This window comes from Mobula birostris, chromosome 13 (assembly GCF_030028105.1).
Source record: "Mobula birostris isolate sMobBir1 chromosome 13, sMobBir1.hap1, whole genome shotgun sequence".
NCBI classification, from domain to species: Eukaryota; Metazoa; Chordata; class Chondrichthyes; order Myliobatiformes; family Myliobatidae; genus Mobula; species Mobula birostris.
In genome coordinates, this window is record NC_092382.1 from 43,341,477 (window position 1) to 43,367,426 (window position 25,950).

General features: G+C 45.3%; 1 protein-coding gene across 1 annotated transcript in view; it reads right to left on the bottom strand.

Moving 5' to 3' along the window:
• Positions 1 to 836: 836 nt before the first annotated feature.
• The window catches only part of LOC140207580 (uncharacterized), a 38,419-nt gene continuing 13,305 nt past the window's right edge, over positions 837 to 25,950 (bottom strand). Inside the window, exons 5-8 of the mRNA XM_072276128.1 lie at positions 9,951 to 10,072; positions 9,079 to 9,227; positions 7,032 to 7,064; positions 837 to 1,667 (exon numbers count right to left, since the gene is read on the bottom strand). Of these exons, the coding sequence (XP_072132229.1) occupies positions 1,616 to 1,667; positions 7,032 to 7,064; positions 9,079 to 9,227; positions 9,951 to 10,072 (356 nt within the window). The 3' untranslated portion in view covers positions 837 to 1,615. The remainder of the gene's footprint in view (positions 1,668 to 7,031; positions 7,065 to 9,078; positions 9,228 to 9,950; positions 10,073 to 25,950) is intronic.

A 25,950-nucleotide genomic window follows, 5' to 3' on the forward strand; every position in this document is an offset into this window, starting at 1 on the left:
ACACGACGCTTCCTCCCGGAATTCTCTGTAATTAGACTCTCCGAACTCACCCAAACCCCCCAATCACTTCCACAGTCACGCCCAGCCACAGCCCCTTCTCAGATCTGTTACTGGTCTCCGAGCCCCTCACCCTCTCTTCACCCCGATCCTTTCTCCCCTTAAACACTCAATGATCACCCCTCCGACCCCCAACATCACCTCCACCGGCACGCACACCACGCCCCTCCCTGGCCCCTCATCGGATGTTCGCTCTGTGCACGCTGATTCTTAATGTCCCTGGCCCCTGATTCCCACACCTTCCATTCCAGATGTCACTGTGTCTCTATGTGATTCGGTGCCTTGCCCCGAGTAGATTGACGAAAGGATGTATGTGGTTAAGAGGGGGAATATTGTGGGTGTGGCGTCTGTCCGGTGATAGCTGGTAAGTCTGGCATTACCCCACGGACAGGTTATCCTCCCGCGCTCTGACTACCAAAGCCATCAATTCAGACATGTCTACCCTGACGGCATGTGATACCAATATGGTGGGAGAGACCATTTGGTCTGTAGGCCCATGTCAGTAATGTCCCTGCTCGCATTCTCCCTGACAGTGTAGCTCTCCGGTGCCCCACGCCCCTCCCCGCACCCCAGGCGGCGTCAATAGCGGCTGGCAGTTTCCCACAGAGTGACTGAGCGTTGGGAGGAAGAACTGTTAGTGTGAGCTGTTAGTGTGGGGTGCGTCATCACGCTGTTTCCTCTGCCCTGGGATTGGCTACTCCTGGTGGGGCTGAACGTACCCTCACAATGACCAGTCGGAATTGACAGCAGCGAGCTTTTGTCAAGAATTGCAGACCAAGTTAGTGCAAACAGCGTCGGTTTTATTGATTCATGCAGTTAAGTTGGGACCTGGCTATACCACCGCGGGACAGATGTCAAAAAGGCAGTGTGGTCAGTAGTGAGCTCCGAGAAGGAGCCGCCACATGCCGTGAACAACGAGTATTAGAACCCTTTTTATCATCAGCGTACAGGAGAGTTATTACAGTTACATCGACACAGGAGGTGGATCATATCAAACATCCGCCGGCTGTTCAGCCCAGTATGCACACTGCTCCAGCGCCGACAACCCATGCGGGCCGACAGAAGTGGTCCGCGTCTCTTGGCTTTCAGCAGTGCTCTCGCAGAGAAGACACAGACATCCCCTCGAACCCCAAACGTCAATCTGGGTGTCCTCGCGGTTTTTGACGTGTTCCCTATCGTACTGTTGTACCGGGAATGAAAGAGCTCCTAGGAAACGTCACATCTGACTGGTAATCGTGACAAGGTGTCCCAGGCCGACAAGCTAATGTCATTTCTGGGCCACATCGCTTTACAACAGTCCGATAGTCCTCTGTCAGCCGAAGGACTGCGGTTGCCAGTCCCAGAACCGGGCTCCAAATCAAGCTACCTTGCGGCCCCTGTCAGAGTGGGTGCTGATCCCACACGGGGTTGGTCACGGATATTCGATGTCATGCCGGGTGCACAGGCCAGTGCTGTGATTACCGAGTGCCGGTGTTGGAAGTGAATTAACAGTGGACAGCATGCAGAAAGCGATGTTTAACAAGAAGCAAGCGGAAGATCCAAAGCGTTCTCGTTGGCCTCAAGGGGCCGGGCAGTCGAATCCACCAGTGGCAACGAACCATATCTCCTGGCTGAAATATAAAACAGACAGTTGAAGAAATGCTCCTGAGAGTGGAACAGCAGTCCCTTTACTGAAGGGATTGTTCTCATCATCAGTAAACCGATCCCCGTCCGAAAGAAAAAAAAAAATTGGCGGAGTTTAAACGGGCGAGTGTGGAGGATCGACGTCACAGATGCGACGGGTGACATATTTCTCGAGTTCCCACCACTAAAAACTCCCCTGTCTGTACGTGAGTCGCTACGCCCATGGGATTCTTTTCTCCGCCCTCACAGGCAAAATCACATCCCTTCAATATTGAAGTGACCACAAGTGTACACAATCCTGCAGGTGAAGTCTAACCAAAATATTGAGTCGTTGTAAGGTGACATCGCAACGCTGGGTGCCAATTATTTTACTACTGCGGGACAACGGGTCAGGCATCTTCTTCACCATCTCTCTGTCTGTGTCTCCAATCCCACGCATCCATCCCTCTTTATCCAAAGGTATCTATTATATGTGTAGGTTCCCCCTCTGTTTAACTCCCCAAGTGCACCACACTCTCCTTGACTGGGTTATTCTGTGACCCACTTCCCCAGTTGACTCGTTTCCCGATGTATCCTCAGAAAATCTTGTTCACTATCAACTACAGCGGCAATTTCGCTATCAACTGCAAACTTACTATCTACAGTAAGTTCTAACTTACCTAACTTATCTAACTTATCTACAGGTTTCCTGTCTAACATCCCTCCACCAGCTCCACTCTGACTCTTGTCAGCGTCCCTTTTCAGAAAGGACTGGTCCGATTTGACAAACGCAGCATGAATTCAGAAAGTGCAGGTCCTGTTTGACAAACTTACTGGAGTTCTTTTGAGGACATCATGAGTGCAGTGGATAGAGGGGAACAGGCGAATGTCGTATACATTGATTTCCAGAAGGTGTTCGATAAGGTGCCGCACAAGAGACTTATAAATAAGATACAGATGCATGGAGTCGGATGAAGTGCATTGCCATGAATAGTGGACTGGTTAACCAATAGAAGGCAGAGAGTTGGTATAAATGGGTGTTTCTCCGGTTGGCAGTCAGTGGTGAGTGGGATACCGCAGGGGTCGGCGTAGCAAAATTTGCTGATGGCACTAAACTTAGTGGAAAATCAAATTGTACAGAGGATGTGGAGAGGTTGCAGAGGGATACAGATAGGTTACATGAGTGGACCAAGATCTGGCAGATGGAATAGAACGTTGGGGAATGCCAGATCATCCACTTTGGAATGAATAATAGAAGAGCAGATTAGTATTTAAATGGTGAATGATTGCCGCATGCTGTTGTGTAGATGGACTTGGGAGTGCTTGTCCATGAATCACAAAAAGTTGACTTGCAGGTATATAAGAAGGCAAACGGAAAGTTGGCATTCAATGCTAGAGGGATTGAATTCAAAAGCAGGGAGGTCATGCTGCAACTCTACAGGGTACTGGTGAGGCCGCACCTGGAGTGCTGTGTGCAGTTCTACAGGGTACTGGTGAGGCCGCACCTGGAGTGCTGTGTGCAGTTCTACAGGGTACTGGTGAGGCCGCACCTGGAGTGCTGTGTGCAGTTCTACAGGGTACTGGTGAGGCCGCACCTGGAGTGCTGTGTGCAGTTCTACAGGGTACTGGTGAGGCCGCACCTGGAGTGCTGTGTGCAGTTCTACAGGGTACTGGTGAGGCCTCACCTGGAGTGCTGTGTGCAGTTCTACAGGGTACTGGTGAGGCCTCACCTGGAGTGCTGTGTGCAGTTCTACAGGGTACTGGTGAGGCCTCACCTGGAGTGCTGTGTGCAGCTCTGGTCTCCTTACTTCATGAACGATATACTGACTTTGGAGGCAGTGCGGAGAAAGTTCGCCAGGCTTATTTCAGGGATGAAGGGGTTAACCTTTGAGGGGAGATTGAGTAGCTGGGACTATCCTCTCTCTAATTCAGAAGAATGGAAGGGGGTCCTATAGAATCATATAAAATTTTGAAAGAGATAGATAAAATAGAAGTAGGAAAGTTATTTCCATTGGTAGGTGATATTAGAACTAGGGGACATTGACTTAAGTTTAAGGGGAGAAGATTTAGGATGGAGATGTGGAGAAACAGTTTTTCCCAGAGAATTTGTGGAATTCTCTGCCCAGGGAAGCAGTTGAGGCTTCTTCACAAAATATATTTAAGATATAGTTAAATAGGTTTTTACATAGTAAGGGAATTAAAGGATATGGGGAAAAGGCAGGTAGATGGAGCTGAGCTTGCGGACAGATCAGTCATGGTCTTATTTGAAGGGGCAGGTTAGATGGGCCGGATGACCTACTCCTGTTCCTGTTTCTTATGTTCTTGTGTTCTTATGTGTGTAATTGTCCAGCTCACCGGGGATCCACGTGATCTCACCTTTCAGCTACCTTACAATTTGGGACCGTGTCAGACCCCTTGTTTATCTGTTCAAAACGCCTGATCAAATTTACGGAACTTGAATTCCCTTCTACAAAGACACCCTGGCTATGCCTAATCACTCCAACCTTTCCAAATAAAGGTGCATCCTGTATCGCAAAACCCGCTTCGGTAATTATTTCGCCTCCTGAACCGGTGGGAAAAGTTGATAGGGGTGGTGGGGAACGGAAACTCAGTTCAGGAGGGGAGTGAAAATCAAAGGGATATGTCAGACAATAGGGCATTGGCGTAAAGGGACCTTGTGAGGAAGGAGAGGCAGTGAACCTACAAACAGTCGGTTGGGGAGTACTGCGCCAATTTTAATGCGAGAAGTATTGGGAACAAGGGAGATGTACTTAGAGAACAGCTCAGTATGTGGAACTACGGAGTTATGGCCATTACAGAGACTTTGTTCACACAAGGGCCGGATTCCGTTCTAGATGCTCCAGTGTTTCTATGTTTCAGACGGGACTGGGGTAAAGTGGAAGAGTCGGATAATCTCGCAGCAGCACAACTGGAGGAATCCTGGTCGGATCATTCAGTGAGTCAATGTGGATGGAAGTCATAAACAGGAAGAGTAAACATGCTCTTGGACGTATGATGTAGTCTGAGCACTCAAATAGCCAAATAGAGACCAAATAACATTTCAAGAGAGAGATTTTTGGAAAGATGTAATCATAAAGACATTTATTATGCTGACATTAACTTCCCTTATATTGACCGGAACCTCCCGAAAGAAAATGGTTTAGACTGGCAGAATCTGTCAGATGAATCCACAAATGATTTCTGACACGTCAGTGGACAGTACAACTGACGGAAACGCCAATATTAGACCAATGAACCAAGTCACCTGCCATATTCTTGATGAAATGCTGCCAGAACTCTTATCACAGACAATGTCACAACTCCTATTCTTTACCCTGGCATTGAATGAGGATAGGAAGAGACAGTATTATAAATTAGTTGATTGGCGGGAGAGCGAATTACCATGCTATTAGTCAGGAAGTTGGAAACGTAAATTGGGAAGAGATATACACAGGGTAATGCACAACTGAATTACGAAACTTTTTTAGGAAGCGCTAGCATGTTGTTCTGGATAGGTTTGTCCCATTGAGACAGTGTCGGCAATGGTAGAGTGAACGAGCCATGGTTGACAAGAGATAGTCAAGAGGGAGAAAGAAGCAGACTTAAGACTTAGGAAGCAGGGATCAGACAGGTTTCTAATGAACTACAGGGTATTCAGGCAGGAGCTTATAAACCCAAAGGCCGTCTACACCTATGTGAAGAACAGACGGATGACTGCGTAGGACCGGTCAGGAATAACACAGGAAATATGCGCCTGAGGTCGTGCAAGAAAGGCAAGGTCCTTGATGGATATTTTCTTTCAGTGTTCACAATTGAGAGGGGCTTTTCTCAACTGTGAGCATGACGCATTACCGTCTGATATGCTTGAGCATATCGATGTTAAGAAAGAGGATGAGCTGAAATTTCCGAGAACATTATGATACATCAGTTCCTGGTGCCGGAGGGGACGGAAGATGCTGCCGTGCCTTCGGTGATGACCTTTCTGTGTCCTCTGGCTACCGCAGTACTATCAGAGGATTGGACGATGCCAACTGTTATTCGCTTGATCAAGGAAAGAAACAGGGAAAACGCTGGGAATTACAAACCACTACGCCCAAGGGTCGTGCGGTCAAACTGTTGGCGGATCTATTTCGAAAGTAGTTCTGGACAGTTGGAGAACAATAGTATGATCAGGAATAGTCAGCATGGCTGTGACAGGAGCAGGACATGTCTCAGGAATGGAATCAAGTTCTTACTTATTATACAAAGCACACTAATGAAAAGTTTATCGAAACGTTCTCAGTTATGGGCGGCAGAAAAATATGGCTGCTGTAGATAGAACTAGCTTACCCACAGAAAACAGAGTGTGGTAGCAGGTGGAGGGTATTTCGTTTGAAGTTCGGTGACCCAGTGGTGTTCCACAGAGATCACTTCGGGAAGCGGGTGATTGGGCTGGTCCATTACCAGATGACATTTCCGGATAGTGTGGATTGTGTTGTAGGTTACAACAGGGTAATGAGCAATGCAAGTTTGGGCTGAGAATTGGCAAAGTTGAGAACAGTGTGGGAAAGTGTGAAGTGATACACTTTGCAAAGACGAATTTGAATGCAAAATGCAGGGTTCGTGACATGCTCGTTATCAGTGTGGAAGAACAGAGTCATCTTTAGGTTCACGTGCATGGATACTTCAAAGTTGTCGCCCAAGTTGAACAGGTTGTTAAGGAACTGTATGAGGTGTTGGCGTCAGTTGTCGAGGGATTGATTTCAAAGCCGCGAGGTGATGTTGACGCTCAATTAAACTTGGGATATTGTGCTCAGTTCTGGTCGCCTCATTACAGAAATTATGTGATAGCTTTCGAAGCCGAACAACGGAGATTTACCAGTGTGCTGTCTAGACTAGAGGGATATTCATATGAGTATATGTTTAGCGAGCCATGGCTTTTCCTTTTAGCGAAGTGGGTGAAAGGCGACTGCACGGGGTTGTGCAAGTCAAACGGCATAGATCAAGCGGATAGACAAAGACTTTTTTCCCAGTGTGGAAATATCTAATCAGGGGATATAATTTTAAAGTGATTAGTGGGATGTATAGGGGCTGACAGGCGTATGTAATGGTGGGTGTGTGGAACGCGGTGTTAGGAGTCCTCTTAGGGACATATCTATGAGGCGCATTTAAGGGACTCTTAGTCGCATGGACAATAGAACAACAAGACTGCTCTGGAGGAATGATGGTTTTGAGTCGTCAACAATCAAGGACTAAAGAACGAACAGAGAGGTCTAGTGTTCTGTATTTTCTGTTCCTGGCCGACCGTCAGCATGAGGTACCCACCTGATATTGCAGCGTCTCTGATTCATTAACTGACTTAATCACAGTCACAACATTCCCTTTCCACTTACCTTGCCATTGAAAGAGGGAACGCCGTTGAGACCCTAATCGGGGTTTTGGGGAGAAAAATAAATAAATAATTAGCGACCCCACATCATCCAGTTAACTGTGACCATCTCTTCCCTTATCACTGCCACTCAACACCTGATCCCTTCCAAAGATGCTCAGCGGCAGCGCCGGGAAACCAGCCCACCTTCACTCTGGACACATTGACTCCTTAGAAGTCAACATCAAGTCCAACAATTCCACCAAATGCCTCCCCTCTATTTGTGCCAGAACCGGAGAGTTCTCTGGAACACTGACCAAGCTTCTCTCTCGTGACACACAGTGCAGCCTTTCACACCGTTTCACTCCTCGGTTGAGCAGTGTGATAAGCCAGCCTTCTACCTGGCACGGCCAGAGTGTTCCCACCAGTCCGTGGGCATGTACAACCAATCGATACTGCCGCGGCGCTGGCTCTTTTACCGTCCCGCTCGCACATAAAAGATTCCATATCCATTTACATGCTGTTAGACATTTTTTTTTGCCCATAACTACAGACCTGTTTCAAGGATGAGAAGGTATAAAATTATCGACAGACTCTCAGCTCAACAATACAGGTAGTTTTGAAGAATGAGCTGGAAAACCATGGACCATTGAAAGGCCTGGATAGAGTAGATGGAGAGAGGACGTTTCCTATGGGGAACTGTGGTACTGGAGCAGAGTGCATAGCCTGAGAGATGATGGAGAATTCCGTTCGCTGCAGGATGCTGAATTTGAGGGATTTCATTGCCATAGATGTGGAGGCCAAGTTCTTGAGTTTATTTAAGGTGGTGTTTGATAGGGGTTTGATTTTTACGTTGAAAAAATTACAGGGATAAAATAGGAGAAAGGATGTGAGAGGCAGAACAAATGAGGCGAGATTACACGGTGGACAGATTCGATGGGACGAATGGTTCAATAGTTCTTCTACATTTCATGGTCTTATCGAAAACTGATTTTAAGTCGTTCCGTGCACTGCTAGCTGTTGAAATTTTTGAGTCATTATTGAGGCTGCAGTGTTTTGATCAGGAGCTATCTTGACTGAGAAATCTGTCAGGAAATTTTAAAGAGCTTAAGAATTGATTGCAGGGCTCTCTGATCAAACCGGGTTCAGGCATTCACTTTTAGAGTCGATCACAGCCTTTCAAACTGTCCCTTCCCTTTGAACGATCAGCATGAGGAGAAGGGCTTCACCTGGGGGCAGATCCCCCCTCTCTGTAGGCGTGAGCAACCTAAAGATTTATTTATACCCTCGCTCAAAAAGGCATCCATTTATTCGTAAATTTCGAGCCTTTGGCCGCTGATTGTTTTGCTGCGCCAGAATGTGAAGAATCCTCATTAGAGTGCAGCGAGCTGAACCCAGGGATGTGGTTCACTGTTCGCTCAGCAGGTCATACACATAGATTCATGGTGCTTTCATGCGAGGTGTTGTCTTTAGATGGAACAGTGATAATGCTCTGAATGAGACAGCACGTGAAGTAAACTTGCAGGAAGACGGGACAAAGATAGGGACTAACGGCGTCTGGACGTCCACAACGGGTCACTACGTGTGTCTCTGCTTTATGCTCTCCGCTGGCTCAGAGGACTAGCAATTGCATTCAGATCGCTTAACCGAGATGGGGATGGCAAGAGGGAAGGGAGGCTGGTGGTTAACTTGGGTGAAATCTCATTTTCCAGTGATGTAACTGCAGGGGGTTAGGACATTTGATATTAGTGACGTGATGGGAGTGATGGATTCACCCTCGGAGTAAGTGTTCTGCACACTCACCACGGGAGTGCCATTATGCTATGTGGAGGCATTTTGCTGTAACTGGATATTGGGAGAGTATAGACTCGAGGTGACTAAGCTGCGCGCATGATATGTCGGCTCTGGAAACACGGCCTCATCTATGGGCTGTGCCCAGCACATTCTAGAAAAGTGTAGAGCAGGCTGCGCGGTAGTCTCCCTTCTGGAAAACGCTTGAACGAGAAAATCATCAGCCCATTAACCACTGATCGCACAAAAGATCCAACTACACGCCTCGCTGTGCGACCTACCCCTGGCAGCCGTACACGAAGTAGATGGAATTGTCAGCATTTGCATTCTGGTCAATGAGCGTGCGGTTGAAATAACTTGCGTCGGTCATGACTCTCCCATGGATAACCCTGGCGAACACATCCATCATCGGGAAGCGAGTTATAAATATCTGAAAGATGAAAACACCGTAACATTGAAACAGTGACATTTCGATTCACCAGACGCCTCTTTCAACCCTATTTTTCCATTCAGACAGATGTCAGATCATACCTGAGATCCATTCAATCAGGTGTCAAGTCATATATGAGATCACTCTGCAGATCCACTCACTCATAGCCTTGCTTCCGGAACAGCGAAGCTTTCCTCTGAAGTCCCTACACCTCCTCTCCCATTGGTGTCCCGGGACATAAACAATCTTTCCAGTTGAAACGCACCCAACATGGCTCACTGCATCTACTTCAGATTCAGATTCATACACTTCCGAGGCTTTTCCTGACTCGCCTGTTGTTTCCTCAAAGAATACCTACATATTGTTCACGCATGATTTCCCGTTAACGTAAGTATTCTATTTTCGCCCTATTGTAGAGTATGCCTTTAAGTACCCCGAAACCTGCTCTTTCATAACGGACAGCAAAACGTCTTGAGATGTCGAATTCCATACCCTCCAGGAAAATGTGGATCTTATTCTGTGCTGACAGATCTCTGGGTCTTAATCTCAAACATCTGGGCCAACTCTAGATTTACCTCCTTGTCAAGCTGCTGTGCCTGAATTCAGCATCTGGTAACGAAGTAATCATCAGACCATTCTACATGGCTCTTTCCGACCACCTGTCTCTAGAGATTGGAGGTCAGACACAACACAATCAATTGTCAGCTTTCAGCTGGTACTCACTTTTGGGTCGGTTATTGTTGGAGGATTGTCCCAGCGATCTTCGGGAAGCATCACGTGGATTGCAACCACTCTATCCCCGATACACGAAACGAGACCTTGTGAAGTGTTTCGTACCGTCATCCCTAAGGGTGTTGCAGAATATTATAATACGTCATACCTTTCTTTGGAAACACTAATATACTTAAGCTTAAGTTTCGATATAAAACGCAGCACAGACCCTCCGTTCCGCGATGTTGCGGCGACAGTCTAACCTATTTTAAGATCAATCTAAATCTCCTCTCCCGCACGGAGCTCCATATGCTTATCAAAGAGATTCCTAAGTAATCTATTCTGTTTGGGCAACACACCACACGCCTTAGCAATAACCATGTCAATTTCTGCAGCAGCTTTGATGGACCTGTGGTGTAGATCCCAAGATTCCTTCTAAAATCTAACTTCACAACTGTCCGGCTTGAATAACACCAAGCATCTGTCAGCCCAGCGCCGCATTCTGTGTCGGTTCTGCTTCAGCCTACAACAACCCTCTACATTACCTCTAAGTCAGCAAAGCTTCCTGCTATCTGCAAGCTTAATATCCCAACTTACACTGCCTCATCCAATACATTCCGGGTCATAGAGTCATCGAGTCATAGAAGAGAACAGCATAGAAACTGGCCCTTCGGCCTATTTAGTCCGTGTTGAACGATTTAAACTGTCTACTTCCATCGACCAGCATCGGTACCAGAGCCCTTCATACCCTTCCCATCGATGTACATATCCAGACTTCGCTTTTAAACTTTGAAGCTGAGCTTGCATGCAACAATTCTGCTGGCAGCTCGTTAAACATTGTCATGACACTCTGAGTGAAGACAGATCCCTTCAAACTTTTCAGCTTTCACCCTTAACTGCTGCTTTTATTCCCAACCAGCGTCAGTGGAAAACGCTTGCTTGTTTTAATCTATCTATACCCATCCTAATTATAAAACCTCTACGAAATTTCCTCTCAATATTCTATTTTATTTCCCAAGACTTAACTAATTCAATATTCCCTTATATCTCAGGTCCTGAATACCCGGCAACTTCCTTTTAAATTTCTTTTGTCCTATTTCTAACCTTTACATCTCAGTGATGACAACTTCAGCACGACTTCCCATCTCCTGTACCCAGTGCTTCTATTTATGAAGGTCAATGCGCAAAAAGCTTTCATGACGACGCCATCAACCTGTGACGCTACTTCCAATCAATTAATGACCTGTATTCCCAGAACTATTTCTTCTGCCGCACTTCTCGGTGCCCTAACTTTCACTGCTTAAGACCTACCATGGTTGGTCCGACCGAAGTGCAAAACCTCGCATTTGACTGAATTGAATTACATCTGCCACTTTAAGCTCAATTTTCCAGCTCGCCCAGATCCCGCTGCCAGCTATGACAGCATTCCTCACAGCCCACTACAGCCCCATATCTTTGTGTGATACCTACATTTTACTGATCGAGTTAACGACATTATCAACCAGGTCATTGAGATAGATGACGAAAAACAATGTACAACATATCGATCCACGCGGCTCTCCTTTCGTCAAACGCCTCCAGGCAGAGATGCAACCATTTACTCTTTGACCCTTCCACAAAGCCAAAGTCAAATTCAATTTACTACCTAATCTTGAATACCTCGCGAATGACATGCTGAAATCCATGTAAACAACATCCACAGCCTTGACTTCATCAACTTTATGGGTAACGACCTCGATAGCCTTTTAGGCACGACACTAAGTTCATAATTATTAACCAGTTCATGCCAAAACAAATGCTTTTATATATCCTTTCCCTTAGTATACCTCCAATTAGTTTTACCACTATCGATGCCAGGCACACTGCCCTATAGTTTCCTGATTTATGATTACAGTAACAACATCACCTATCCTCTAGTCTTCCAATATCTCACCTACTGCAGACTATCGCTGCTAAGACGCCGGCAGTGCTTCCACTTATATCCAGCAGGGTCCGATGGAACGCCTTGTCAGGCCCGGGGATTTATCCACCCTAATTTGCAACAGGTCCGCAAATACGTCCTCCTCTGTGAAGATGTTGCCGCTTTGCCTCTGTAGCCGTTTACTACTATAGACTCTGTAGCTGTCTACTGACTAAATAGAGATGCAAAAGAAAATTCATTTCTGATCGCCCATTTTTTTTTTGACTCCACACATGTATTCCCATTCTGTTCTTCTAAACGGCAAATTGTGTCCTTTGCAATGCTTTTGTTCTTAACACATCTGAGGTATCCCCATCCTTCACCTTTACTTGTCTGTTTAGGCAAACATATGCCTTCCAATGGCGTTCTAGAATAATCCTTTAAATGTTCCATTGCATTAAGGCTACTCCATAAATACATATGTTTCTCCTACCTGCCTCCAGTTTCTCTTACCCAGAGCTTCCACATCTCCAGATATGCACTGTTTTCTACACCTGTTATCTTTACTTTTTATTCTGTCAGTGCAAGCAGTGTAACTTCAAAATGATAATTTTCAAAGCCTCCGACTTATCAGGTACTTTCGGATGACTAAATTAGATGTTCTCCAATTTAGAAGCTCAATCCGCGCACGAGACCTATCGTTTGGAATAATTACTTTGAAACTAACAGGATTTTCAACACTAGGTGAAAGATGTTCTGTCTCTAACTGACTCCACAGCCTTTCAACTAGGTGTTCTTGCACTGTAGTTCACTTTCGCTGCAACTGTAGTTTAAAACATGTCGTGCTACAGGAGGAAACATTTCCATAACGACATTACAGGTCCCACCGAATTTGGAAGAGATTCCAATGATGCAAAATGACTTAGGTCCTCCCTCCTACAGCAACCCGCAGGGTACGTGATAAATTGTATAATCTTTCTTACGTACCTGCGGCAATATATCACAAGCGAGTAAGGTTCTAATGTTAGAACCACCATCATTATTAGTATCTACTCATAATACAGGAAATTAAAAGAAATCAACGGAAGTTAACAGTGTTATGCGTGTAAATGTGTGCGTAGCTCCCAAACAGTCAAGTTTCAGAATAGTTCTTAAAGTCTTAAGATTTCAAAGTCTAAAATAAATCTAGTACTCCACAGAATAAGTGACGGGAGAGAGATCTGTTATCCAGAATATAACTTAGAGGGAAGGCGATTATGTCGAATTCCACAAGTTCCACACTGGTAGAACGAAATAGCAGAGGTCGAGTCGGTTCTAAATCCACCAAATGACGGTCACAGGAATATCGTGTTCAAGTGGTTACTACATAATACCCCGATTCCAGGTAAGGGCCAATAAAGTGGCATCACTGGATACTCCAACAAAGCCATACATATGGATTATACTAAGTGACAGTTACATACCCGTTGTAATAACAACCCAATGTTCTGGTCCTGGGGGAGTATGGAACTCCCAGTTTTATAATGACAGCCCCAAACTGAACTTCCAACAGCTTTTCCAATCCCTCTCCCTCTCCCTCTCCCTCGCTTTAAATCTGCAGACGACTGCCGCAGCTTATGACTGACGTCATAGTTCCGCTTCACTTAGGCGCTCTCAAAGTAACACCCACAGTACAAGCCTGCGTCTCTCGTAACACCTCCCAACAAAAAGGAAAATTTTGAACTGGAAGAGCAAAGTTTTAAACTGCAACCTTCAAGAGAGGAAACAATACATCTGCGGTTATCTTATAGCATGCCACCAGACTAATACAACATATTGCAGAAGCGTATATAAATAATAAAATCCACTCTACTATTAATAATACACTGCAAGTTTAACATCTGGAAAGACAACCGGCAATTATATTATCCTTGCCCTTAATGTGAGTTATCAGGATATCAGACTCCCGCAAAATCAGACGCCAATTTAGCAACCGTCGATTGTTGTTTTCACGTTACTCAAGAACGCTAATGGATTGTGATCTGTATAAACCACAAGTCGTTTCTGAGCTGGGCAAACATACACATCAAAATGCTGCAGAGCCAAAATAAGTGATAACAATTCATTTTCTCTTGTGGAGTAATATCTTGATGCTCATTGAATTTCTTTGATAAGTAAACCACAGGATGTTCAACCACGTCATAATACTCATTTTGTAATAACACTGCTCCTGCAGCTTCAACACTGGAATCCACAGCTATAGAAAATGGCTTTGCAAAGTCAGGTGACCTGAGCACAGAGTGGTGACATAAGATGGCTTTCAATTTATCAAATACCTTCTGACAAAGCTCTGTCCAAACAAACTTTTCACCCTTCTTTAGGAGCTTAGACAATGGGAGAGCAATATCAGCAAAATCCTTACAGAGATTGCGATAATATCCGACCATTCCCAGATATATTATGAGAGCCTTTTTTCACCGGTTGGAATGGGAACCTCAGAAATTGCCGGAACTTTTGCCTGAACAGGGGCCAACCCGCCCTGTCCAAAAACATAACCAAGATAGGTCACAGTGGCATAGACAAATTCACACTTAGCTAAGTTAATTGTAATATTGGCCTATGAAAGCCTGTCAAACAGCTTTTCCACTACAGAGACGTGAGCATCCAATGTATCATTTCCCGTGACCAAATCATCAATGTAGGCATATGGGTGTTTTAACCCTTGAATTAAAGAACTAATCATTCTCTGGAATGTTCCTGGATCATTTTTATTCCAAATAGCAGAACATTGTATTCATACAATCCAGAAGGTGCTACAAGTGCAGAGATTTCTCCACCTCTATCTGTTAATAGAACACACCAATATCCTGTTAACAGATCAATCTTTGTTACAGACTTAGCTTTTCCCACCTTGTCCACACAATCATCCACCCCATGGATGGGATAAGCATCTGTCTTGTTTATAGCATTCACCTTTCTATAATCAGTGCATCACCTAACACTACCATCTGGTTTTGGTACTATAACACAAGGTGACCTCCAATCTAAAGTTGAACGCTTAATATTACTATTTTCTAGCATATACTCAATTTCTTGTTCAGCAAGTTTGCATTTTTCTAGGTTCATGCGATACGGATGTTGCTTTATTCGTTTAGAATCACAGACATCTACATCATGTGAGGCAATGGGGTTCTTTTGGATCATCAGGAAATAAATCCCTAATTTTCATAATTAACTGCTTCATCTGCTGCTGCTGTGGCTACAAATGACCCAATTTCTTATCAATGTTTTCCAAAACAATCGAATTTGTTAGTCTAGCTGAAATAATGTTTATGTTAAAACAAACCTCAGATGAATCAGCTAACACATTCCCAGAGAGGACAGACGCCTTGTTATTGACACCAGCAGGCACAGCTGTTGTTTGTTTTTAAAAATATAGTTTTAACATGTTTATATAACTGAGCTATGTTGAGTTTTGTCTGTCTGGTGTTTTGAATGCATAATCCATATCATTAATTTTAGACTCATAAGGACGGTGGAACCTACCTCGCAAAGGGTTCGCTGGCGTGGGAAAAAACACAAGAACCTTATCTCCCCGCTCGAATGACCTCATTCTAGCCTGTTTATTATACCACGTCTTCATTCTTTCCTGAGAAACTTTAAAGTTTTCCTTTGCTAAGCTACAGGCCTGGTGTAATCTGTCCTTGAATTTCAACACATAGTCTTGCAAATTAATATGCAGGTCTTTGTTAAACCAATGTTCCTTTAATAATGCCAAAGGACCCCGGAATTGGTGTCCAAACACAAGTTCAAAAGGGCTAAAGCCTAGGGCTCTTGCACAGACTATCTTACTGCAAATAAAATCAAGTGAACTCCCTCATCCCAATCCTTACCATTTTCAGTACAGAATGTCTTAATCTTAGCTTTGAGGGTAGAACGAAATCTTTCTAAGGCCCCTTGTGATTCCGGATGATACGCAGACGAAATGATTTCTGGTCTCCCAGTTCATAAACTACCTACTGGAATACACCTGACATAAAATTACTTCCTTGTTCAGACTGAATTTCTTTAGGTAAACCAAACCAAGTGATAATCTTTATGATAGCCTTCGATAGGTTGAGTTTTATATTTCTGAGCGATATTGCTTGGGAAATCTGGATGCTGTACACATGATGGTTAATAAATACAGATCGTCAGCTTTGGTCTTCAGCAATGGGCTAACACAATCCACAACAACTTTAGAAAAGGGTTCACCAAATGCAGGAATAGGCTGCAGCGGGGCCACTGGGGTGACCTGATTAGGTTTACCCACAACCTGACAAGTGTTGCAAGTTCTGCAAAATGTCGCAACATCTTTCCTCAAACCAGGCCAGAAGAATTGTTTAAAAAATCTTGTTCACAGTTTTATTCACACCTAAATGGACACCAAGGGCTTACTATGGGCCAAGGTTAAAATCTCATTCCTATGGACTTTAAGAACTACATCTCGATGAACAATTGCCCATTCCTCACTTGCAGGAATATCAGGTGGTCTCCACTTCCTCATTAACACTCCATTCTTGATATAATACCCTACTGGCACTTTCTCAATCTCATTATCTATGAGTCTTTTCTCTCAAAGCTGTAATACCAGGATCTCTACTCTGTTCTGCTATAAACGCCTTTCTGGACAAAGAAAAATCTTTATTATCAGACCTAATATGATGATCCTGTTCCAATAATGAAGGAAGAAATGCAGCTCACAAATCATCAAGATCTGATAGCCCAAATTTGAGTCCCGATTTGGGCTATCATGGGTAGCATGCTATAAAAGCGGAGCAAGGGTGGACCCAAATATAGATTAGTACAGCACAGTACAGGCCCTCCGGCCCACAATGTTGTGCCGACACTCAAACCCTGCCTCCCATATAAGCGCCCACCTTAAATTCCTCCATATACCTGTCTAGTAGTCTCTTAAACTTCACTGGTGAATCTGCCTCCACCACTGACTCAGACAGTGCATTCCACGCACCAACCACTCTCTGAGTAAAAAACCTTCTTCTAATATCACCCTTGAACTTCCCATCCCTTACCTTAAAGCCATGTCTTCTTGTATTGAGCAGTGGTGCCCTGGGGAAGAGGCGCTGGCTATCCACTCTATCTATTCCTCTTATTATCTTGTACACCTCTATCATGTCTCCTCTCATCCTCCTTCTCTCCAAAGAGTAAAGCCCTAGCTCCCTTAATTTCTGATCATAATGCATACTCTCTAATGCAGGCAGCATCCTGGTAAATCTCCTCTGTACCCTTTCCAATGCTTCCACATCCTTCCTATTGTGAATCGACCAGAACTGGACACAGTACCCCCAGTGTGGCCAAACCAGAGTTTTATAGAGTTGCATGATTACATCGCGACTCTTAAACTCTATCCCTCGACTTATGAAAGCTAGCACCCCATAAGCTTTCTTAACTACACTATCCACCTGTGAGGCAACTTTTCAGGGATCTGTGAACATCTACCCCCAGATCCCTCTGCTCCTCCACACCACCAAGTATCCTGCCATTTACTTTGTACTCTGCCTTGGAGTTTGTCCTTCCAAATGCAGAACACACATCACGTTTTGCAAGGTTAACTAAATTGATTTTATTTCTTGTTACAGGGACAGCAAAGCGAAAGGACGAATAGCGTAATGGACAAGGACTCAGGCCCTGGAATAGGCTGCGACTCAGGGTCTGGGCTACGACTCGGAACACTGACCTCGGAGCCAGGACTCGGAACACGGACCTCGGAGCCAGGACTCGGAACACGGACTTCGGAGCCAGGACACGGAACACGGACCTCGGAGCCAGGACTCCATACTTGAAACCTCAGAACCAGGACCTGTTACTTGAAACCTCAGAACCGGGACCTGTTACTTGAAACCTTAGAGTCAGGACCTGATATTTGAACCCTCAGAGCCAGGACTTGATGCGTGGAACCTCAGAGCCAGGACTTGATACTTGAAACCTCAGAGCCAGGACTTGATACTTGAACCTCGGAGCCAGGACTTGATACATGAAACAGGACTTGATACTTGAACCTCGGAGCCAGGGACTCTTCTTATTCACGGGTCAGACTCAGACACAGGACATAAAACACCAAGCCGGGAATCCTCCTTAGGCACAGGACGGAGTCGGGACTCTTCTTGACACATGGTCTGGACCCTCCCAGCGTACAGGGCCAGATCCCCTTTTAGACGCAAGACATGGATACGGAGACCACACAACAATGGACACTACTATAACTGGGCAGAAGTACGCTCCAAGCAGCGGCAAACTCTTGATTTACCCCGGCGGGTTAACTTTGACGGACCCGCTCTGGCAAGGGAAGGCGGCTTGCTGGCATTTGCTTCGGGAGGAGACTAGGCTTGCTCCGGCAAGAAACTTAGCTGGCTCCTGCAGATGACATTGGCTCGCACTAGCTTCGGCGACTTCGTTAATGCTCCATAACGCTCTCGCCCGGAACGGCTGAAAGCCGGAGACTTATAAACTGCCGTGTCAGTCGAGAATAAATTGCCTTTAATCACCAAGCCCGAGGGACACTGGAACATAGGGCATTATAGGGAAACAGGGAGTGAACGGTCTGGGTCGTAAGACAAACAAAGTAAATTTAAAAGGAACCTGATCCGGACCATGATATAGCAAAATCATTCTGCACAGAACCATCTGCATTGACTAACTTCTTGGCCACAGCTCAAGTTACTGCGCAGGATGGATAAACATTAGAGTCCATCTTCAGGGCGTCTGTGATCGGCTTAGTCTGCAGCTGCACTGCAGGAGCAACTTTATCACATGCCATGTCATTGCCGAACAACAAAAACACACTTTCCACCGGTCAGCCGGGTCGCAGTTCTATCTTAACAGGGCGGGAGACTAAGTTTTTTTTATTTCAGAATCTCCTTGTGCAGACGTACTGAAACAATGCCGCCCTCGAGGCCTCGAATAAGATTTACTTCACCTTCAGTCTCATCACAAAATTCCAGAACATTGTCTAACAAGAGTGACTGAGAAGCGCCGGTATCTGGAAAATAATTTCACTGGCACCAGGGTTGACCCTTCATTCACTGAAACGAACCCATATGACGTAAAAGGAAGGAATTCTTTCCGAACCAGGCTAGACGTCTTAGCCTTTGACAGAGCTTCATCAGAATGTCCGGAACCCTGTGGGTTCACAGGTGTTTCAATGTTTTGTATACAGGCATCTGGAACTGCCTCTTTTTCCTTCTACTTCTTTAAGAGGAAACAACCATAACATGAGCAGGTTTTCTACAATAGTCACAAGTAGGACCAGAATATTTCTCCTTTAACTGTTTCCCTTCATTCTTACCTTTGTCACTAGTTCCAGATTTAATTTCTGATTTACCATGACTATCTATGCTACTCTTTTGGAAAGTCTTACTCTCGGTAAACATAATCTTGTGGGTTACAGCAAACTCATCTGCTAACTTCACAGAGTCTTGTAAAGTCGCTGCATACTTCTAATCTAAATTTCCTTTACATCGTTATGGACGCACCTTTTAAACTCTTCAATTAAAACCAACTCTTTCGGTCTATCAAAAGTATCACCCACATTTTCGGATGTACACTATCGCTCAAAACACATAGACTTCTCATAAGCAAATTTCACATGAGACTGTTTCACAGACTTCTTCAAATTCCTAAACGTTTGCCTATAGGCTGTGGAAACACTTCATAAGGTTTAGCATAGCCTGTTCCACGTCCTCATAATTAGCTGCGTCTTCAATTGATAGGGCAGAATAAACCTGTTGAGCTTTACCCTTAATTACACTTTGTAAGAGAAAAGGCCAATCCTTTTTGGCCCCTGTAGTCCCGAAGCAACTTTCTCAAAATGCTGGAAGTATTTATCAGCCGCAGCCTCATCAAATGGAGGGACAAGTTTAACTTCCTGACCGGCAACAAACGGTACATCCAGTTTCCTAGAGCCAGACGTTTGCCTCCCGAGCCTTAACGTGTCTATCACTATCTCAAACTGCCTTTGTTTGCCTCTTTCTCTTTTCCGCAGTCTGGTTTAAATCTCTCTAACTTAACTTGTTCCAGTCGTAACTGGATCTCAGGTTTGTTTAAGGAAACCTCTCTAACACCTCCTCCTCCTCAAATTCCTCCTTAGCTATATAGTGCTCAGCTATTTTCCTCTGAATATCTGGCTTCATCATACATCACTTTAACTCTGTAAGGTCCAGCTCTTTAGCAATGGTCAACGTCTTTCTTTTTGGCTACCCCTAATGTCGCAGAGGTTGGTAATGCCAGATATGCAGCACTATCCATTGCTGCTGCTTTCCACACGCAAATCACTCAAAGGAAAAGAAAATAATCAATCAGACCGACAGTCACTCGATTAATGATCTGTATTTTTTTTTCATAACGCGGACGAACCCCCAAATGTATACCACGTGCCAGCAGCAATATTTCACACATTGAGTCGGGTTTCAATGCTAAAACCACTATTTTTATTAGTATCTACTCACAGTGTAGAAAATTAAACGAAATAAACGGAGGCTAACAGTTTTATGCGTGTAAATGTGTGTGTAGCTGCCAAAAGTCAATTTTAGGAAGAGTTCTTAAAACCTTAAGATGGCAAAGTCGAACAAATCCAGTAATCCACAGAATAAGTGACGGGAGAGAGATTTGTAATCAAGAATATCATGTAGGGAGAAGGAGATTGTCGAATTCAACAAGTTCCGCACTGGTAGAACGAAATAGCAGACGTCGAGTCGTTCCGAAATCCACCTGGAGATATCACCAAACGACAGTCACAAGAATATCGTCTTCAAGTGGTTGTCACATAACGCCCCGATTCCAGGTAAGGTCCAACAAAACTGATAACACAGGTGCCATGAGGAGGGCGTTAGTAGCGGACCCAAATGGAAGACACAGACACTGAAGTACTCGGAACAGGACTCGGAGTGATAAGAAAGCAAGGGTAGTGGGGAAGAAAGGACGCTGGACATTGACACAGGCCCTGGATGAGACTAGGATTCAGAGCCTGGACAAGGACTTAAATAGGAAAACTGGACCTGGATGAGGAACTTGGAACTTGGAGCCTCGTCTAGGACTTCGAGCCAAAGACTGGACAGGGACCCGGAACCTGGATCTTGACTCGAACTCGGACCCCGGATCCAGGCGAGGACAAGATATGGCAACAGGACGAGGCGTGGCTGCAGGACTGGACGAGGGAATTCCAGCACAGGGCGAGGAAACTTCAGCACGGGGCTGGGCGAGGCACGTAGACAGGACGAGAACACGAAGCCTTGACTTGGTCTTCAGAGACTGGGACACAGATCCTTGGTCTTGGGAGACTGGAACCTCGGAGCCTTGGACTTTGAACACAGGAACACGGAACACAGAGCCGGGACCCCTCCTTGGGAGCAGGACGTAGGGCCCGGACTCGTACACAGCACACAAAGCCAGAACCCCCTCCTTGGGAATGGACCAAGGGCCGGAGCTCTTTCTGTACACAGTACACTGAACAGGAAGAGGCAGTTCTCTATTCAGTGTAGCAGTAAATGGCCGGACCTATCTAGCGAAGTGAGGATACAGAAACAGTTCCAACTCAAGGTAGCGGCAAACGGCGAGACCTACCTAGCCAAGGCGAGGAAACAAAGAAACAATTCCAAACAACGACAGACTGTTCCTTATCTTGAGACTGCAAGGCCCTGGTCTTGCTCCAGCGGTTAAACTTGACGGCATTACAGACGACGATGCAGGCGAGGTTGCAGACAGGGCTTCAGGAGAAGGTTGCAGGCAGGGCTTCAGGGCAAGGCTTCAGATGAAAGGGGAAGGGAACAGTCCACCAAATGAAGCTGAACCTCGGAGCTATTTAAGTAGCCAGACCAAAATGAGAATCAGGTGCCTCAATTGAGGCACTCAACAGAACAAGGGATAAAACAGGAAAACCCAGAACAAGGATCGATGAAGCGGACCGTGAACCGTAATGCGGACTTCACGGACTGGACCACAACAAAAGGATACTCCAACAAATCCATACATATGGATTATACAAAGTGGCAGTCACACATCCAGTGTGCACTGCGTGACGATAAAACAACCCAACGTTTTGTTCGTGGGAGGGTATGGAACTCTCAGTCTTACAATGACAGCAACAAACTGAAGTTCCAACAGCTTTTGCAGTCTCTCTCTCTCTCTCTCTCTCTCGGATTAAGTCTGCAGCCGGCTGCCGCAGCTTGCGACCGACGACATAGTCTCGCCTTACTTAGGAGCTCTTAAAGTAACACTCACAGTACGAGCCTGCGTCTCTTGTAACATCTTCCTATTTCGGACCTCACTGTACGGGTAGCAATCCTGAGATGAGAAGCTTGAAGTTCCGGCCAATTAACTTAGCACTTTACAGTTGAATACGCTTTGAGGAACCTCGCCATTCTTCCTACCGATGCCACGACTTCTGTCTGGTCCTCCTTCTACTTCAGATTGCTCAGGTCGTGATCCGAGATATCGCGGAGCTTGGCACCCAGGGAGGCAATGTGGCATCTTGGAATATCGTTCACCGCCTCAAAACATCATTTCTATTCCCCTAACCAGCGAATCTCGTATAACCACGGGTAGCCTCTTCTTCTTCTTTTCAATTGGAATCGCAGAGTCAGTCTCAGTACTAGATACCTGACCACTCTGACCTCTGCTGGGTCTTTCCGCACAACATATCCAAAGTGATATCTGCTGTTGAGGGGAAAGGCCACAATGGCATTCGGCATTGTCTGTTTAACCGACTTAACTTGACAGGCTGTCACCGAATTACTTGTGATCTGCATATCTATATGCCGTGACTGTCAGACCTAGGCTCCCAGATAATCCAGATTCTATTAAATCTCATCTCCAGCTCCTTGCGTGGAGGTAAGAAGCTGCATCTCTATGCACTTTTCGCAGGCGTAATTATCAGAAACAATGAAAGTACTCCTGCCTTCCCACTTCCCACGACATGCATTCCATTGTCCTTCCTGGCATCTGGAACTGAGCAAGAAAACAAAGAATTGTGAGGGAGGAACGCTGCCTTCTCTCACTCAAACCTCTCTTTTCTGAAACCTAGATGAGCCAATGCCCAAGAAATCTCCACTCTATTTCTGATCTGTCTAGAGATGACTGATCAGACAATGCCTACCCACACGATCTTGCCTCACGTTAATTTGTTGTTGCCAATCAATTGAAAATCAAAGCTCCAAGTAGCCGCGATTCGCTTCCTTTTCAACCCATTCGGAGAACCTGAGCAAGTTACGTGTGATCAGGCTTCAGTTCTCCAATTTATCGCTGCTCAAAACTCCAAAATGCCGCCAGTCGGTGCGTTTCCCACTCAGTCGGAGAACCTGACTGACCTACATATTCTCAGGCTTCACGATTTCTCAATAATCGCTGCTCACAGGCAAATTCATTTATAAAAAAAAAATGTTTTGTTATAGAATTAAGTCTATTCGCAATCAAAATAAATGTTACAGACGGTTGTGAATCATGGAATACCAAGAATGAAGTATGTTATAGCAAGTTACTTAACAGAGTTATTGAAGTAACTGTCAGTACCAACAGTGTAACTGTAATTTTGCGTGTTTCCCGCTCGCCGTCAGTCTGTCTTTTTTGTATTGCCATGTGTTCTTGTTTAGTACATTTTAGTCCTTTGTTTTCACCTGTTTGTTGCTGGATCGTACGAGTGAATTTTCGTGAGTCTTTCCAGCATTCATATCTGTACTCTGCCCGTCTCAATATTGACTCTGCCTGTTTCCCGATTCTGGTTTTTGGATTTCTCTGGATGTTTGGATCTTTGCCTGAACTTTGACGCCGACTTTGTTTGCACCTCGGGATTTGTTACTCAATTACTATCACTGTGTGCACAGTACTGGGTCTGCGATTGGATCCTTGCTCCAGCGTCCTGACTGTAACACTGATTTGGACAATTTCGATGTAGTTTATTGTAATTGACTCAGCCTTAATCTGCATAATCAAATAAATGTTACAAAGACGGTTTAAAATATTTGCAATTAAGTGGTTTGTCTGTAGAGTTAATTCGCCATTTAACGAGACAGTGCAGAATATAACCGTCTGGCCCTTTGAGACGTTTCGCCCGTGCAACCCCGGAAAAACACGATTAATCAGAATGTAATCACGTGATTTTTTTGTAATGACCAGTTCTACGATGCATTTTTGTACTGTGGGTGAAACTATGGGACAGGGAGAACCCGTGCATTTTACGGGGACTGAGCAGCACCGAATTGCTATTCGACCTCTGGAAATCGCGCTGACCGCTTCCCTCCGGGGCAATCAGTTTTATTGAAAGAAGAGTTATATTTCGTAGTGCACTGGTGCAGTCAATTTCGCCGTTTTGTGATACAATTGTAGCTATCCCCTCAGGTTGCAGCTGAACAATGAAACTAATATCAGCAAAACTTTTAGAGGCATATACTGCAACTACCAAGTCCCCCCCCCCCCGCCCCCCGCGTTATGTTGCTGCAGGAGGTGGTTGTCGAAAGTGGCAATCGCTTATTAATTTCATTGGAAATGCTGATATGTTGATTGGGTAAATTGGAAAAATGGTGGTACAATTTTCTCTAAGATCTCAGTAAAACAGAGAACAGGTTGAAGTTATACTATGCTCCAACAGCACGACACGTTCATCTAGACGCACTGTCGGCTGGTATTGAGGACTGTTTGTTTTCGCAACGTGTGGGGTTACACGGTGCATCTGCTAAATGTGGTGCTCACGATACGGTGATAGAAGCGCCATTTCAATGCACGCCACATGGATGGTGAATTCCCAGACCAGAATAGAGCTGAGGTAGTCATCGAGTCCAAAATCTATAATGAACGGAAACTGGCTATTCAGCCCCTTTTATCCAGCCCAGCCGATTCATATACCTGAGTTCGTACCATTACTGCCCATATCCCTCTAAACAGTTACTATCTATGTACCCAATCTAATCACTTTTAATTCTTGTTATTGTACCGGCCTCTGTCACCTCATTTCCCATCCCGAACACGCTTAGCATGAAAGCATTGGCCTTGAGGCCCCTATTAAATTTGAGTTAAGGAGCCGCGAACTCAAATCCTGACTATACCACACTTGTGGCATTGTGTTCAGTTCAGTTCGCCAAGTTGTACGAAGTTCGTGGAAGTCTTAGAGAAGGTGCAGTAGATATTTACCAGAATGCTGGCTGGATTAGGGGGTATATCCTCTGAGGGTATCTGTGCAAGCTCGGGCTTTAATATTTGAAGAGAGGGAGAATGAGAGGTGACTGATAGAGGTGTGTAGGATGATAAGAGGCATAGATAGAGTCGACAACCAGATTTTCTCTTTTCCTGAGAGCCGTAATGGCTGATATTAGAGAGCGTTGAAGGTGATTGGAGGAAACTGAAGGGGAAATATTAGATATACTGGCCTTTCTGCACAGACTGCTGGGGGCTAGGGATGGTGGTAGAGTCTTATGAGACATAGTCTGCATCGCCACAAACAGTGAACAGGCTAACGACAGTGAGGCTACGTGAGGGATGTGCCGAGATGGGCTGTTGCAGAATCGTGGCAGCTGGAGTTGTGAAGACCATGCAAATGGCCCGGCTGTGCTTGGAGCGCTCTGAGCGACGAAGGGAGAAGGCACAGCCCGGGACGATGAGACTTGGTTCGCCAAACTGCCTTGCAGTATGCTCCCGCTGCCTGTCGCCAGACAGCGTGTTCTCGGTCTGAAGGCCTTCGCTGCAGCGGTGCCTAAGTCCCAGTGTAAAGCAGCACAAGCTATCTAAACAATAATATAATATAAAATAAACAGCCCAGATTGCAGACGGGATTTGGCTCGTATTCATCGAAGTTCATCCTCTCTCGGGACACAGAATCCTTTCGCCGGTCCGTGTTCTTGTCAATTTAAACGTCTGCTGGACAGACTGAAAAGACAAAGTGATGGCGTCCGCGGTGACAGCCGTCGTCGCTCGGGCTGTGTGATGGTCATGATAAGTTCCTTAAGCCGTTCAGGCAATGAAAACTGTCCCGACTGTTGTGCTCCGTATTCGCTGATATGAAAAACTGATGAGAGAGCTTTTGGGGCTGTTTCGGGTTTCAGATGAAAACACAGATTGTGGTTTGATTGTTGCTGTTAGCTTCAATTTATT